The sequence below is a fragment of the Astyanax mexicanus genome, chromosome 5, assembly GCF_023375975.1.
Source record: "Astyanax mexicanus isolate ESR-SI-001 chromosome 5, AstMex3_surface, whole genome shotgun sequence".
Classification (NCBI taxonomy): domain Eukaryota; kingdom Metazoa; phylum Chordata; class Actinopteri; order Characiformes; family Acestrorhamphidae; genus Astyanax; species Astyanax mexicanus.
Genome location: NC_064412.1, coordinates 55,158,711 through 55,174,294, shown reverse-complemented (window position 1 = coordinate 55,174,294; position 15,584 = coordinate 55,158,711). Strand labels below are relative to the sequence as shown.

The window sequence follows — 15,584 nt, the reverse complement described above, 5'->3', positions numbered from 1 at the left end:
CTGAAGTCCAGTGTGATCAGTCACTGGTGTGAACTAGCAGGGAGTGCTGATTTTATAGGGGGCCGCCGGCTAACTGGCTTCGTCAAGCTCATGCTGGTTTTACCCAGAGGGGCTGATAAGCTCTCACCTTTGATAAGCATGTTTTCACCGTTGAGCAACGTCCATGTTCCCAGTCCCAGTCTTTGTTCACTCCATTTAATTCTCTCTCTCTCTTTTCTGAGAATTGTATTGTTTGGGATATTAGCTGGAATTGCATATTTTGTGAAGGGTAGGTTAGTGTTGATTGAGACAAATTAACTATTAATTAACTGTCCCTAGCCACTAGAAGTTAAGAAAGTATGAATTATTAATGTTTTAATTTTTAACCTCTTAACAGGCCAGGATTTGTGTAAATTGTCTGCCTGATATTACACCACTAAATCTTGAAGATTTCTGTTTAAGCATTAAATAAAAAGCTTTCGTGGTTGATAAGAAACATTACTCAAAATCATAATTGTAATTGTGATAGAATATATATATATTTTTTTAAGTAAATCTGCTAATGTCAAAATATAATGAATAAAATCACAAAATTTCCTCTTTCCCAAACTTCATTCCAAAACTGATATTTTCTTAAATACAAATCAAACAGTTCATGTCCTCCAACCTTTAGTTTTGTTATGTTTGTCTAGTTTTTACGTCTACTTTCAAACATGCTGGATTTGAGTTGATTCCTGTTACTGATCTGAAATTATTAAGTGGAGTAGAGAGAGTGTGAACAGGAAGCTTCTCCATGTGTCCTGTAGATTTCAAAGCAATCAAAAAATCAGAATGTAAATAACCTATTTTACTGCAGAAAAAAGGGTTTGTATCACCTACAGCTGTAGACTTTATACAGGACAAAGGAATGGTTTATAATAAGAATTAATTATTAATATTTACAATATTCCTAAGCATTACAACTGAGTAATGTTTATTAATGTCTTAACTAGTGTCAATAATTTGTTTTTTAAAACATTACTTAACCAATTAACAGTCATAAGTACTCTTATTTGATCTTGACATTTATGCTAAATGTTTCCAAGTAGTTAATGGAATCACCATACAGTCATATAGCTACCAGAAACTGTTCATTTGAATTCAAAATCTGATGCAGTTCTTCCCCCTGAGCACATCCCTGCACTCTTCAAATACACAATATGTACAGAAAATGTTTCTATTGTCAATAAATCTGATGGAAACTTTCCATCTTTCCAACTTTCAACTTCAAACTTTCCTGCTAAACAATGCCACAGATGGGCCACATAATGCAAGCTTTGATTTGCCCAATAAAGAGGCTCTTTTGAGAGAACCTTTGGGTAGTGTTCCTCTTGGTGAGAGATTGCTGTCTGGTAGATATGCCTATATAATGCAGTCAAAGCCATTTTGCCCAGTTGACAGCCTCTGTCTGATAACCTATGTTGAGTTATTCTGTGATAAGGATTAAGACAGCTCTTTCTTGGTGCACTATTTTTTAACAAGTTTATGTTTTCTAGGCAACTGAGATGAAAATGAAAAATTGGCCATGTGCAGTAAGAGTATTAGAGGACTACAAGTCAACAGGCTTAATATGTGTCATGATATTTCTATATTTAATATAAGAGATTAAAAGTGATTAGCCCTGACAATGTCTGGTACTGGTGGGGAGACACCTGAACGTTACCCAATATCAGGGCACTGAGGTAAAATTACACATTCCAGAGTACAGCGTGTTGCAGTGAGATAATAGTCCATGGTCCGTGTGTGAGACTGTGGGGGACACAGCAGCTTGACGTCAAAAGGCTGGGAGGTTGCCAGGTCTGTTGACACCGCTCCAGATGCCCTCTTTGCAATAGCTGCAGATTTCACAAATAGGAAGATCACTGATCCAGGGCAGTATATTGGAATAAGTACATGAACTATTGCAATAAAACTGCTTTCAGGATTTCCGAAAAGCTGCTTTGCGATATCAGGTTGTAAAAAGTGCCATATATATTCATATCTACATTCAGATATTCAAACTAAATGCAGTATATAGCAGAGAAGCTCAGAACAATTACAAATTAGATTTACAAAAAGAAATATTCATCACCAGTTGTGAACAAATTAACTATAAATAAAAAAGCATGCTTAATTACATTTCTTAACAAAAATATTACTACAGAAACAATAAAACAGATCTTAAATTGCCTAATTTAGCAAAACATTATAACAGATGTCATGCATGTAATTAATCTGAAAAGTTTTACATGACCCACACTGCACTGATATTTTTGTTTCCCTCCCAAAAATACAAGGATGTTATAACATTTCAATCATGATATAATTTCCTTTGTGTAATCGTGTATGCATTATTTTATTTACATTTATGTACCCACAATTAAATGCTTAAGTCTTAAGAAGAAAAAGTGCGATTAATGATCATTAATCACAGAATATTGCTGTGAATAATCAGATTTTTTTTATCGATTGACACCACTAATAAATACACATTACCAATTCACATAAGCTTATGACTGTAAGGAAAATGCAAAACACTGTTTCTTTCAATGAATTTTATTTTAATTTGATTTAAGACAGTGTGACAACACAGTTTGCATATTTCTCCTTCTACATACTAAAATATCATAAAATGTTGTAAGGAATCAGGAGGAATTTTAGTGTGTAAAGGGTAAGAGTTAATACACAAGTTAATATACAGAGTTACCATATTCACTAATACCCTTTACAACTTTACTGTACACAACACAAGCCTTATGCTTACTATGTCCAAAAATGGCATTAACTTCTGATCATTGTATCAATTGATCAGAAATATAAGTCTTTTGAAAGAAATGGACATTGTGTGCTCTCAGTCAAAGACGAAAAAGGAGCCTCCAGGCCATTATCAGCAACAAGTCCAAAGGCCAGGGTCAGCCATGGTATAGGGTAATGTCAGTGCGCTGCTGTGACGGCAGCATTAATGCAGAAGGGTACACTGAGCATGTTTACGTTTGCATAAACACACAAAAGAGAAAGACATTACTGTTACAGTAAAAAGAAAAATATGATTCAATTTTTACATAATGAATCATTTTTACACTACATACGTTTTCAGTATCACATAACCACTGAGACTACACAGCAGATTTGAAAAATTTACACACCACCCTGCATATATAGTATAATCATTCACACAAATACATCTTAGTCTTTAAGGTCTCTCCTACTGTCTTTCCTAATGCAGACTTTTCACATTACCACTGCATTAATTTTAAAGTTCATCAGCTCTCAGGACCCACCACCGGCCCTGGGGCCCCAAGCAGTTGGCTACCTTTATCTGGTGGCACCTGGTGAATCCATCCAGCCTGTGAACATTGTCTCAGACTTGGGAACATTAGAAGCAGGCGCACATCAAGTAAGTCAGTTAAGACAAGATTAAACTTCTTTATACTAAACTGACATACTGCAGAGCCTGTCCTACTCTCTCTTCTGGCTCCACTGGTAGGAGTTGAAGAGACTGATGGCTCTCGGGACAAAGCATCTCCTGAGTCTGTCTGTAGAGCAGCTTTGTGACCGGAACCTGCCACTGAAACTGCTCCTGTGGTCCATTAAGATGGTGCGCAGTGGATAACCATCATCATCCATGATGGAGAGCAGTTTGTACAGTGTCCTCCTCTCTGCCACATTTGAAAGCCACGACAACATAGGCTGCAACACACGTGGCTTAGGAATGCAAGCTTCGATTTGCCCAATAACAAAACCCAAACTATACTTTAGGTTAATGTACCTCCTGGTAAGAAATCGCTGTGTGTTAGACATGCCCCTATGATGCAGTTGACAGACTTTGAGAGGGACAGCATCACTGGACTGAAAGCAGCAGAATGACTTCATTAAACAACCAACTATGTAGGCTGTATGGTATATGAAGTATGGAGGCCTTGTGGTGAGTGCTTAAATCCTGCAACACACTACCTGAGCATGTTAGATACAGGATACAGTCAGTTAAGATAAGAAAAAACTTCTTGATACTAAACTGACACTGATATAATGCAGAGAGTGTGTTAATGAGGCCAAAGGCCTGATTCACATAATAACCCAAAGCTCATTCAGTCCAAGAGAGGCGGAGCCAAACCGAAGACTCATGAGGCTGGCACCAACAGGGGGAGGATCAAATGAAGCAAGGTGAAGGAAATTCTGCTGTGAAAAGGGTGTGAAAGTGATAATGTATTGAGTGGTATATGGTAGAGATGGACCTAGGGGAAGGGTCTTGGTTGAATGGGTTGTGGAAGATGAAAGGTCGCATCCTGTAAATGTAACAACCCTGAATGCCCCCGATTACAGCACTAAGGTCAAGGATAGAGGTTAACACGCAATGAAATAACTCAGCACTAAAATCAGCACTTCCGAAGTTACTTAGATAAGGTGTTACAGGGGATAGAAAAGTGAGAAAGCAGATGGGAAGAGAAAAATGAGTTGCCATGTAAGCACACAGGCATTTTCCCAACAATGAACTTAGTTAATAAAAGCATCCTTAAATAAAATACATCCTTTCTGAAAGCATTTTCAAACCTATTGTTCATTTGCTCTGGTCTGAACTGGTGAACTAGAACTATTGTTTCCCCCATTTTTGTTTTTCACAATAAAATTCTAAATGCTTCAAATAGTGTCAAAATAAACCATGTGAGAAACCATGTTCTCTATGCTTATGGGCGTATATTATCAGAGGAGCAAGAAATTAAATACAGCAAGAAGGTCCTGTGTTTTTGTAGTGTAGTGCTTTTAGGCCTCCCACCTATAGATAGTCTCTATGGACTCTATTTCCCACAATGCACTTTTCCCTGAACCTTCTGTCCTGATTCTCCTACAGTCAATCAGAGAATGATTTTTCTAGTTACCTGACAATTATGCTACTTTCAAGTGATGTCAGAAATATTGAATTCAATATTGGGAGTATGTCAATACAAAAACACTGATAAAACAGTAGCTGCAGTTCGTTTTTTTGTTTTTTGTTTTACTAATATCTATTTCTACTATTCTACTATTATACTACAAAAAATGTTGCTCACCTAATGCTTATATGTTTCTCTTGTGAGTTTGTGTTGTTTGCAGTAACTGTATGTACTGTATATTCAACCAGAAAATTAGTAGTAAACCAAAAAAAGCATTTTCTCAGGGTGTTTATCTTATTTGCTAACAAAACCCCTTAAACAAAAATCACCTTGTACTTACGAACTCCTAAGTATGGGCTTCAGAGCAGGACTTGCTCCTTTACTTTGCCAAGTATTGCCAACTTTTCATTTTATACAGAGTGTTATCACCTGTGTTTTTGTTTTGCCTGTCTGTTACTGATCATTGCTTGTTTAAACAAACATTATATGACATTCACAGAACTTCACAGAGATTGACTTCACAGCTGTGAGAACTTCACATTGGATAAACACACACTACTGAACTATTGATAATCAATTTTTTTGATAAACATATTTTTCAAGGAAGGTCCAAAATTCCTCCTCAACACTGTGTAAATCTTGTTTGCAGCAGCAGAAAACATTTAGCGGAGGTGAATGCTGCTACACCAGAAAGCCTGAACTGTGGATGTTTACTCAATGCGTTAATTGAAACACATGTACAAATAATTGTTTGTGAGTTGTTGAGTAGTTGATTGGGTTGTCAACATTTGTGAGTTCGGCTCAGAACAACTGAGTCCTTCCAACAAACAACTAAATATTGTATATTTCTCTCTATTGGAAGAAATCAGTTATTGTCTTTACTACTGTTAAGTTGTTTTGTTTTTTTAAGTACTTTTTAAAGAAAAAATAACTTATTTGTTATGTCTTGGGGTTTAGAGGAAGTTAGTTTGAGACTAATGGGTGAAAGAAATCAAATCTTTAATTTTAATATAAATGAGTTTTACATTTAAGCCTATCTGTATGAAATAATGTAAAATATCTTTATTGAGTCAATCTGGTTAATTTGTTACTAAAGAAGGCAAAATTGACATTGGTGTTTTTTTATTATCCTTGTATTTATAAACTGGATGTGTTTTTTGACATAGAATTTGTTTATATTATCATATTAAATCTGTATATTTTCTATTGTTATTATTGTTATCACAGAATCATTAAAGCTGTGTTAATCCGCAAGCAATGAAAATATACACATTATATTATTGTACATTCTGTATCTGTTTTCCTTAAATATACATTAACCACAATACACCATGCTTTTATTATTAAACTACATTTATTGATTTTTTTCAAAACGTTTTTTTTTTTTCCAAACAACAAAAGTCATATACAAAAATAATTAGAAACATGTAGAAAAGTCAATAATCACTACAGTGACCGCTCTGGGTGGGATAAGAGTGGTGATATGACATACATCTCCAATGTTACGAGCTTGCAGCTGATGATTATTCTGAAATTCATTAATAACTTAATATTAATATTAAATAACACTAAAGAACACATTGCACTGTACCTCTACTCTACACCTGAATAGTGTGCTGCTCACACTGGTCATAAATACTGTTTAATAATGTGCCTTCATAAGGCATGTCAGGGGTTTTAATATTAATAATTAAACCTATGCTAGGTTAGTCTCTCTTGCTTGCTCACTCTCTCTCTCTCTCTCTCTTTATTTCTATTGCATTATACTCATATTGGGTGATTTTCCCATAAATTCTTAGCAATAAGATGATTCACACTGACCACTCTCCCTCTCTCTCTCTCAATGTTAAGATGTTTCTAAGCTAAGATGCTTGTGGGAAACTGAGCCCTGATGGATTGAACAGATATTGTAAAAATACTAAATATTAAAATCTATTATCTATTAACATCTGTTCTACACTACTACCTTCCTTTTCACTACAGAATCACAAGTGGTTCACTCTCAGTTTCAGCATCTCCAGCTGCATCTTCATTTCTACTGGTAAATCACTGTTAACCTCACGATCAAAGTACTGCTGGATATCCTCCACCTCTTTCTCCCAGAAGTCTCTGGAGATGTCGAAGAGCTCCTCAAGATTAACTTGGTCTTTCAGACCATCCAAATTCAGGGAGCCTTCAGAAGGGAGGTAGCCCACAGCCGAGGGCATGGCCCCAGCTTCTCCGTTCAGCCTGTGGAAGATCCACTCCAGGACCCGGATGTTCTCTCCGTAGCCAGGCCAGAGGAACCCTCCTGATGGGCTCTTGCGGAACCAGTTTACGTGGAAGATCTTTGGAAGTTTGGAGTTGGGGCGCTGTTCCATGCTGAGCCAGTGGGAAAGGTAATGGCCGAAGTTGTAGCCGAAGAAGGGGCGCATTGCGAAGGGGTCGTGCATGATGACCTTGTCTGTGGAGAAAATATGAAGATTAGAACAAAATAAGTGATAAAGAAAGAGAAAATATATATTTTCTTATATATTATATGGTTGTTATGATTAGTTAATATAATTGACAATGCTGATTATAAACCATTGTTGAGTGTCTCCAAAAGTGCCCAAAAACAAACAATAAACATTTTATGGGCATTAAAACATATTTAAATCCCATTTTCAGCTGTTTATTTCATTTTCACAACTTTCTGCATTTGCTTTTTTTAAGAAAATTTAATTTCAGATGAATTTAAGTACATTCAACTCGGTTTCAAGACTTAAATATTACACAGAGTAAATAAGTAAACTGAACTTCAGTCAATCCTTTCTTTTTTGAGTAAACTGTACTTAATTTATTTTTGCTGAATCAATCCTTTCTTTTAGTAAACTTTACTTAATTTCTGCATACAATATTACCTAATTACAATTACTTAATTTATATAAAATTACTCAAATAATTAATGATACATAATATATTATAATTCCTGAAATTTCAATATTTTTAGTTAAAACACACATATTACACTGACAAGGATTAACTGAAGTTCTCTATGTAACATTTAAGTCTTAAAATTGAGTTGAAGTTACTTAAATTTATCTGAAATTAAATTTATTTTAAAAAAGCAAATGCAGAAAGTAAATATTACTCATCATTTTTTTCAGTGTATTGATCAAATAAATCAATAAATAAACGTCAACTATCATAATAACCATTCGTTGCAGCTCTAATGTATTGAAGAGCGAATTTTTTACTTATAATATAGTCATATTTTTTCCAAAATCTCCACTCACTCGTATGTTCAGCAGCAGCAGTTGCTTCAGATCTCATAGCGGCGCCTACGAAGACTCCATGAGCCCAGCTAAAGCTTTCATAGACCAGGGGCACACCCTCCGGCCTGCGCCCGCCAAAAATGATGGCCTCGATGGGCACACCCTCAGGAGATTCCCAGTTTGGGTCGATGATGGGGCACTGAGAAGCTGGAGTACAGAACCGGGAGTTGGGATGTGCGCATGGTTCACCTTCAACAAAGAACAAAAAAACAGATTTAAATACCAGAATATTTAACTAAAATGCAAATAAAGAAACTGTGACTGAAAGACATTTACCATCTTCCGGTGTCCATGCTTTGTTCTTCCATGAAGTGATGGTCACTCCTTCTGGCAGCTTGTGGTCCATGCCCTCCCAGTAAACGCCTCCATCACTGGTCTCGGCCACATTGGTGAATATCGTGTTCTTGCAGATGGTCTCCATTGCATTAGGGTTGCTTTTGACAGACGTTCCAGGAGCGACACCAAAGAAGCCATTCTCTGGGTTGATGGCTCTGAGATTGCCTGAAAAATAGTTACCAAATGCACTTAGTAACTTGCCTTACATTATTTGCCCTGTGTTTAAATGATTTATCCGTTTGTTTTGTGATGATGGAAATTATTTTTTAACATTGATAAAAGTATTGAGATACATGCCCAAGGCTTAATAAGGCTATTTTAGGCTCCTTGCTCTTAAATGTGTGTGTATAAAGCAAGCTGCAAACGAACTATATGGCTATAAGTATTGGGACATCACTTTGTTCACGTATTTTCCTGCTGTCAAGAGACTTAAAAAAAGATTGTATGCTGTTTTGTTGGAATTATTATCTTAATAACTATCTTAATTATTATCGAACTACCTAAAAGTTCCCAAAAACCAGAAAACCATTTGTTTTTTTTCTAAGTTCAATTGCTTCACAGCTCAATGCTATAATGCTACATTTCTTTAGCATACACTTTTGTCATTAGACATGCTACAATACTGTAGCCTAAGAGAGAGAGAGTCTTATTCTATGGCAACAGGGCAACTTAACCCTTTGAGATCATGTATTTTCTTTATTTTTAAATTTTGTGTTGTGTATAACACTACAATTGGGTATTTACCTTCATCATCAAACTTCATCCAAGCAATATCATCTCCCACACATTCAACCTTCCACCCAGGCAGTGTGGGTTTCAGCATGGCCAGGTTTGTCTTCCCACAAGCACTCGGGAACCCAGCCGCGATGTACTTCTTCTCTCCAGCTGGATTAGTTACTCCCAGGATCTGTGTGAAGATCATTTAAGTTAGAATTATGGATTTACAAATGCAATAAATGTCAGTTAGCGCATATACATTTTAGAATAAGTCGATATAAAGTGGTATACAGTATATTCAACATTCTTACCAGCATGTGTTCAGCCAGCCAGCCCTCTTCTTTAGCAATACGAGAAGCGATACGGAGAGCGAAACACTTTTTCCCCAGCAGAGAATTTCCACCATATCCGCTGCCGAACGACACGATCTTCCTCTGATCAGGGATGTGAGCGATCAGGGTGAGGGGAGGATTGCACGGCCAGTTGTTCACAAGAGGTTCTGTGAAAAAATATTTAATTTATATTAACAGACTTGTATTAAGCTCTTTGTAAAGCACTGGTGAAGCAGCTTCATACTTTAAGAGTTAATAAGGTTTTTCCATGAAATATATTTCTTTTAGGTGTTTTTAGGACTTGTTTTTAGTCTGGGCAAAAGTATATAACATTGATATACTGTTTTAGAATTTACAACATATTTACGTATCTTATTTGAATTAATTTTATCCAGAGACATTATCTACACAGGCACATAAAACATAACATAATTAATTCAATTTAATAAATAATATAAAAGAAAAGTTCGACAATTTTACTAGACAACATGACCATATATATATATATATATATATATATATATATATATATATATATATATATATATATATATATATATATATATATATAATATGTAAATAATCCAATAATACTTAGTAATCCTTAAAGCATTGTATTGTGTTTTTTATTCCAGGTCCCTGATGCACATCCTGTACATATATTGATTTCAGTTAATTAAAAGTGTGTTAAAACAAGAAAATCCTCAGTTTTTTAGGACCACGGGTGAAAAACACTGATTTATTTGCCAATATATATATATATTTACACTATATAAATATTAAATAGCAAAGAATTAATAGTTTTTACTGTTCACATACTCTTCAGAGGCAGAGGACAGCCGACGGAGTGCAGGCAGCGAACAAAGTCTCCGTTCCCAAGAGCGTTCAGCACAGCTTTTCCCATTCTGGTCATCACCCTCATACTCAGCACCACATACGGAGAATCGGTCAGTTCTACTCCAATCTTAGAGAGAGGAGAGCCCACTGGACCCATACTGTAGGGGATCACATACATGGTGCGACCTGAAAAGCAATATACAGAATATGATAGTTTAAAACCCAATATTTACCGTGTTTATTCGTAGAATTAACATTTTATGTATTTTGATTTTAGTTTATTTTGTTTCTCTTTTCAAGTATGATATAAATTACAGATATAGGTACAAAAAATTGCTTTTGTGTCAATCAATAATCTTTATAATTCTGTGTGATCCAGAAAAGTTACATACCCTTCATGCAGCCAGGGAATCTCTCGTTCATGGCTTTGTCCCACTCCTCCTGGGACATCCATCGTCCCAGCTGGCTGATGCCCCCTCCGCAGGGTGAGGGTACGGTATCACGCTGTTCCTGAGTCACTATCACAGTCTTGCTCTCCACTCGTGCAACATCACGAGGGTCAGTACGTGCCAGCCAGCTGTGGATCAGAAGATAAAGTTCTAGCTTTTGTCTCTGGTGTGATCTTTTTTTGTGTTTTTCTCTTTTCTTTTTAAACTTTAATTAATAATTATTGCAAATCAAAATTAAAGAACAATATAAATAAATAAATCCTACCAGTTCTCGTATTTTGTGAGCCTCTTGATCATGCCCTGCTCCTGCAGGTGAGCCAGAATGGCCTTGTTCTCCTCTTCTGATCCATCGCAAATATGCAGGGCATCCGGCTGGCACAGAGTCATGCTGCTTTCTATGAACTCTCTGAGAGCGGGACTCAGAGAGTTCAGGTCCCCCTGAAGGACCCGGGGGCATGACTGGTTCTGGGACTGCAGCTGAGGGGGCATGGTGCCAGGGATCTATAGAGTTTAGGCTGAGGAGGAATACGAAACAGTGCAACAGGTCTCACCGGTCAGAGTCTTGAAAGAAAAGAGAGAATAATCAGCATTAAATTCTATTATCAGGTCTAAATTATCAGCAGACAGAAAAAAACTAATATTCTCAGCAATGCATAGCAATAACCATTCAATTATACTATTATAAAAATATATAAACTCATATACAATCAAATACAGTCATAAATAATAATTGATTGAATATTACCTTTTTATCTTTTTCCTATGAAGCTGAAGCTTTAGCTGATTCAGCGAAGTTTCATTCACTCATTCTCAAGTTCTCGAGCTCTTCTCAAGTTTTCGTGATGCTTTTCATCCAGTGCTGCTGTCTTTTTATATGCTTGGAGTAAATTGGGGGGAGGGGGCAGCCATGTGCCAGATTACACCCAAATGATGTAAAAAAAAAAAAAGAAGAAAAAAAACATGCAAGAAGTAAAAGATTAACCCTGCATGTCTGAGTTAATAATTTCACAGGTCACTTTGTTCTCTCAGAAGGGAAATACATGAGAGTACGTTCACTTCATGCAGCTCCTCCGATTCATTGTAAAACTTTGACCCATATTAGCTTATGATGCAAGAGTTCTCCCCGGAGCGTCACCGGATGACGTGCTGGATGGTCGGTATTGATTGGGAGGCTGGTCGGAGGCTCGTCCCCGCAGCGCAGAGCCGAAGGTTGCTGCAGTTCTGCTGACGATTGTTAAACGTGATACGCTGTGCACTTGCGCCAGTTGTTTGGTTGAAACCCGAAGTTTAATTGGAATTTAAAGATAACCTGGGAGCTGTAGAGCAAGGTTCTATCTGAACTTATAGAGAACAGGGTTAAAGTTATATGAACTGCCCTGCACTGCAAAAAAAAAAAAATATATAATTCATTTTAAAATGTATATTTTAAATATTTTAAATATGATATCAGCATGACTGGTTTTATGTTTTTATTCATCTCAGACTAAAAGAAAAATTAAATAAAAGAAAATAGAATTACTGTTCATTAAAAACATCAAGTCTCACATTTGTTTGAAAATAAATGTATCTGTATGCAGTCTACATATAATAAAACTTAATTTAAAACAAGTAAAGTGCAGGTAGTGTAGGATATGACAGTGTTTTAGGGCCACACTTAAAAAAAAACAGTTGACTTTAAGAATAAACTCGTAATATTACAAGATTAAAGTTGTAATATTACAATATTAAAGTCGCAATATTATAGGAACAAAGTTATAATATTATGAGATTTAAGTTAGGAAAAGAATACACCACAAACATAAGCCACATAGGTAGAGAATGCTCCATCTACTGATAAACCATAAAACAGAAAGGCTGGTTACAGGTTAGTAGGGTTATGGTTATGTGTGCAGACAGACGGTACATACCAGACAGATACGTCTGTACCAGAATAAGTGAAAAGTGCTTAAAAAGGGCATGCTGCATATGTTTTTGCCTGATTATTCTAATTCAGCACAGGAGCATGAAATTATTTTAGTGAATATTTTATTCAGAGTGAAAAAAGTACATCAGTGCAGTAAATGTGTAAAAGATAGGTGATTGTAGAATAAAGTCTCCTGTCTGGTAGGTCCAGTCACAGGTTAATCAGTATTCCTGATTAAAATTCATGAAGACAAAAGTAAACTCCATGCAAGATTATTGCAAAATTCAATCAGGAGATAGATTAAAAAATGTCCAAGTCACTGAACACCCTCAGGAGTAGGAACACAGTACAATATAGTAGACGTGACCATGCAAGAGGTCAATATTAACTTTATTCTTCTTAAACAATTCTTTGGTTGAACAACTTTTGTGGCTTTTGTGGCCCATTGTCATGCTGCATGATCCACGTTCTCTTGAGATTCAGCTCATGGATAGATGTCTTGACATTGCACTTTCAGAATTTGCCATAATTTGCTATAATATATAATATAATTCTGGATTTGTCCTTCCATCAGTGATGACAATTGTGCTCTCTCGGGGCTCCGGCAGCTGATGGCAAGTTCCAGGACCAGGATTTGAACCAGTACAATCTCCTGATCGTACTGTCACTGCCTTAGTCTGCTAAATCACGCAGAGCCCCCATGTTTATTAGTGGTGATTTACACATAAAATACTAACATTTTGGCCTTTGGTTCCTTAAAAAATGTATGGTGCAGGGAATACAGAGCTAAAACTACAGAACGTGTGTAATGTTTGTCTATTCAAAAGGTTCTGCACAGTATACTGTCTGTTCCACCTGATAAACGACCCATTGATAAAAACTAAAGTCACTAAAACAGAGTACAGAGAGATCCAGAGATAACAGCACTGGTTATTGTAGAGTTTTATGGTCATAGAAATCAGTTAAATGCCTGATTTTTGCATAATCCTGTCATGAAGTTTAGATCTTGTTTTTAAATGCAATATTGAAAAAGGTTAAAATCTAAAACTTTAAAATGTAACATCTCAAAACAGCTGAAAAACAATCATTTAGCAACTTTGAATGAGTTTGTTTTTGAAAACATTACAAACCCTTGGGGACATCTTATCACCACCACTGATTAGGAACGCTGTAGAAGAGCACATGCACACGCTGTAGAAGAGCACATTCCTATTAATTTTTAAAAGCCTGATGGACTTTCCTGTAGGAATTATTAATTCGGTTAAAATGGTGTAGTTCACCCTAGCCCTAATAACCTTTACCACACATTTCAAAGGTTTGCTGATGCAAAATACTCATGTTTACCCATTAAGAAAAGAGGACATTGATTATTACCTCATTAATTACTCGCTATAGTAGTGCTTTAACCAGCAGAGTTCACAACAGATCATTATAGATTAGCTAAACGTGCAACCTGCCAACAGATTAGCTTGAATGAGGCATAAACAAAACACACAAGTAAAACTTAAAACAAGAAAAAGATTATTGTACAAATGAGTCTGTTATCTTATTTATTGAATTATTATTTAGTTCATTGTTTAGTTATTTCTATTTCTATTGTAAGTTATTTTATTTTTTTATTTGAATAAACAAGTCAAAGTCAAAGTCAAAGTCAAAGTGGTTTTTATTGTCATTTCAGCTATATACAGAGTACACAGTGAAACGAAACAACGTTCCTCCAAGGACCATGGTGCACATAAACACAGTGTAGACAGAACAATAGTGCAACAGTACAAAAGTGCAGACAGACAATACAACACAATACAGACAAAGAATAATAAATAACAAGACAGTGTGCAAATTTTGCAGTGTGCAAAAAAGACCAGGTGAGGTAGTAATAAGTCTATATAAGCAAAATTTAGTTTTTTAATATATAAAAGTTTTCTATTTTTAAAAAAATAGATATAGTGTAGTATAAAGGAAAGAAGGAAGGAAGGGCTCTAATATTCTATATAGAATACATTCATATGCTCAGAAACTATATTGCCCATTGACGTCCATTCACAGCTTTGTAGAGACAAGGGCTTTAAACATTGACAGCATCAGACCTGATAACCTCTTTCACAGGGTTGTTATTGTCACGTAGAGCTCAAACCATTGAGCCTGGGGGTTGTTTATCTATATAGAGGTTATTTGTCTAAAAGAACTTTGAGAGCTCGGTTTTAAAAAATAGATCCGGTGGGAGGAACAAATGGCCAATTTGCAAATCACATCATAAACTTCTTGGTTTAAACAATTACTTAGTTCTGCTCTATCGGCTGAGCAACAGCCATCTTTGCACAGACAACCAAGGCTACATAATACAGATAAAATCTGTTATCTTTTACCTCAGTGTTCCATTATTTGTCCACAAACAGTCTGTGTGGATTTAAGCCTTTGTTCTGGCATAAGTAGCATTATGAAACTTTTTTCCCTTTTTCTTACTGATTAAAATCTTAAAAAATAAAATAAAATGAAGATACAACACAGAATTGCCTGCATTTGACCATGATATCAGCTACTTGTTTATACAATGTTTATAAACATTTCAATAATTCTCACACATTTGTGACAAACTGAACATCTTCTGCCCATCTTTGCTCCTCAAAGATTTGTATGCCTTCTGCTTTTGTACCAAATTAGTGTATTCTATTTTCACGCCTTGCCCCTGTGCCATTTAAATAGCAAGTCAGGTAGAATTGAGGTGGGTTTAGGTATATTTCTTAGATATGGAAAACACAGGTGCGCCACTGACTGAGTTGAACCCTGACAACAGTCAACTAACTGTCAGACGTTCATTGCTATCTTGGCATTGCAGGGACGTTGCG

At 35.9% G+C, this 15,584-nt stretch overlaps 1 protein-coding gene across 1 annotated transcript; it reads right to left on the bottom strand.

Annotated features, from left to right (window-relative positions):
• Nucleotides 1-6,203: 6,203 nt before the first annotated feature.
• pck1 (phosphoenolpyruvate carboxykinase 1 (soluble)) lies at nt 6,204-11,430 on the bottom strand. Its single transcript, XM_007244163.4, has 8 exons — nt 11,101-11,430; nt 10,779-10,963; nt 10,369-10,572; nt 9,529-9,716; nt 9,245-9,407; nt 8,441-8,665; nt 8,126-8,353; nt 6,204-7,311 (listed from the first exon to the last, which is right to left on the bottom strand). Exons 1-8 carry the CDS (start codon nt 11,322-11,324, stop codon nt 6,854-6,856), a joined length of 1,875 nt encoding a protein of 624 aa, XP_007244225.3. The 5' UTR covers nt 11,325-11,430; the 3' UTR covers nt 6,204-6,853.
• Between the last annotated feature and the right edge of the window lie 4,154 nt (nt 11,431-15,584).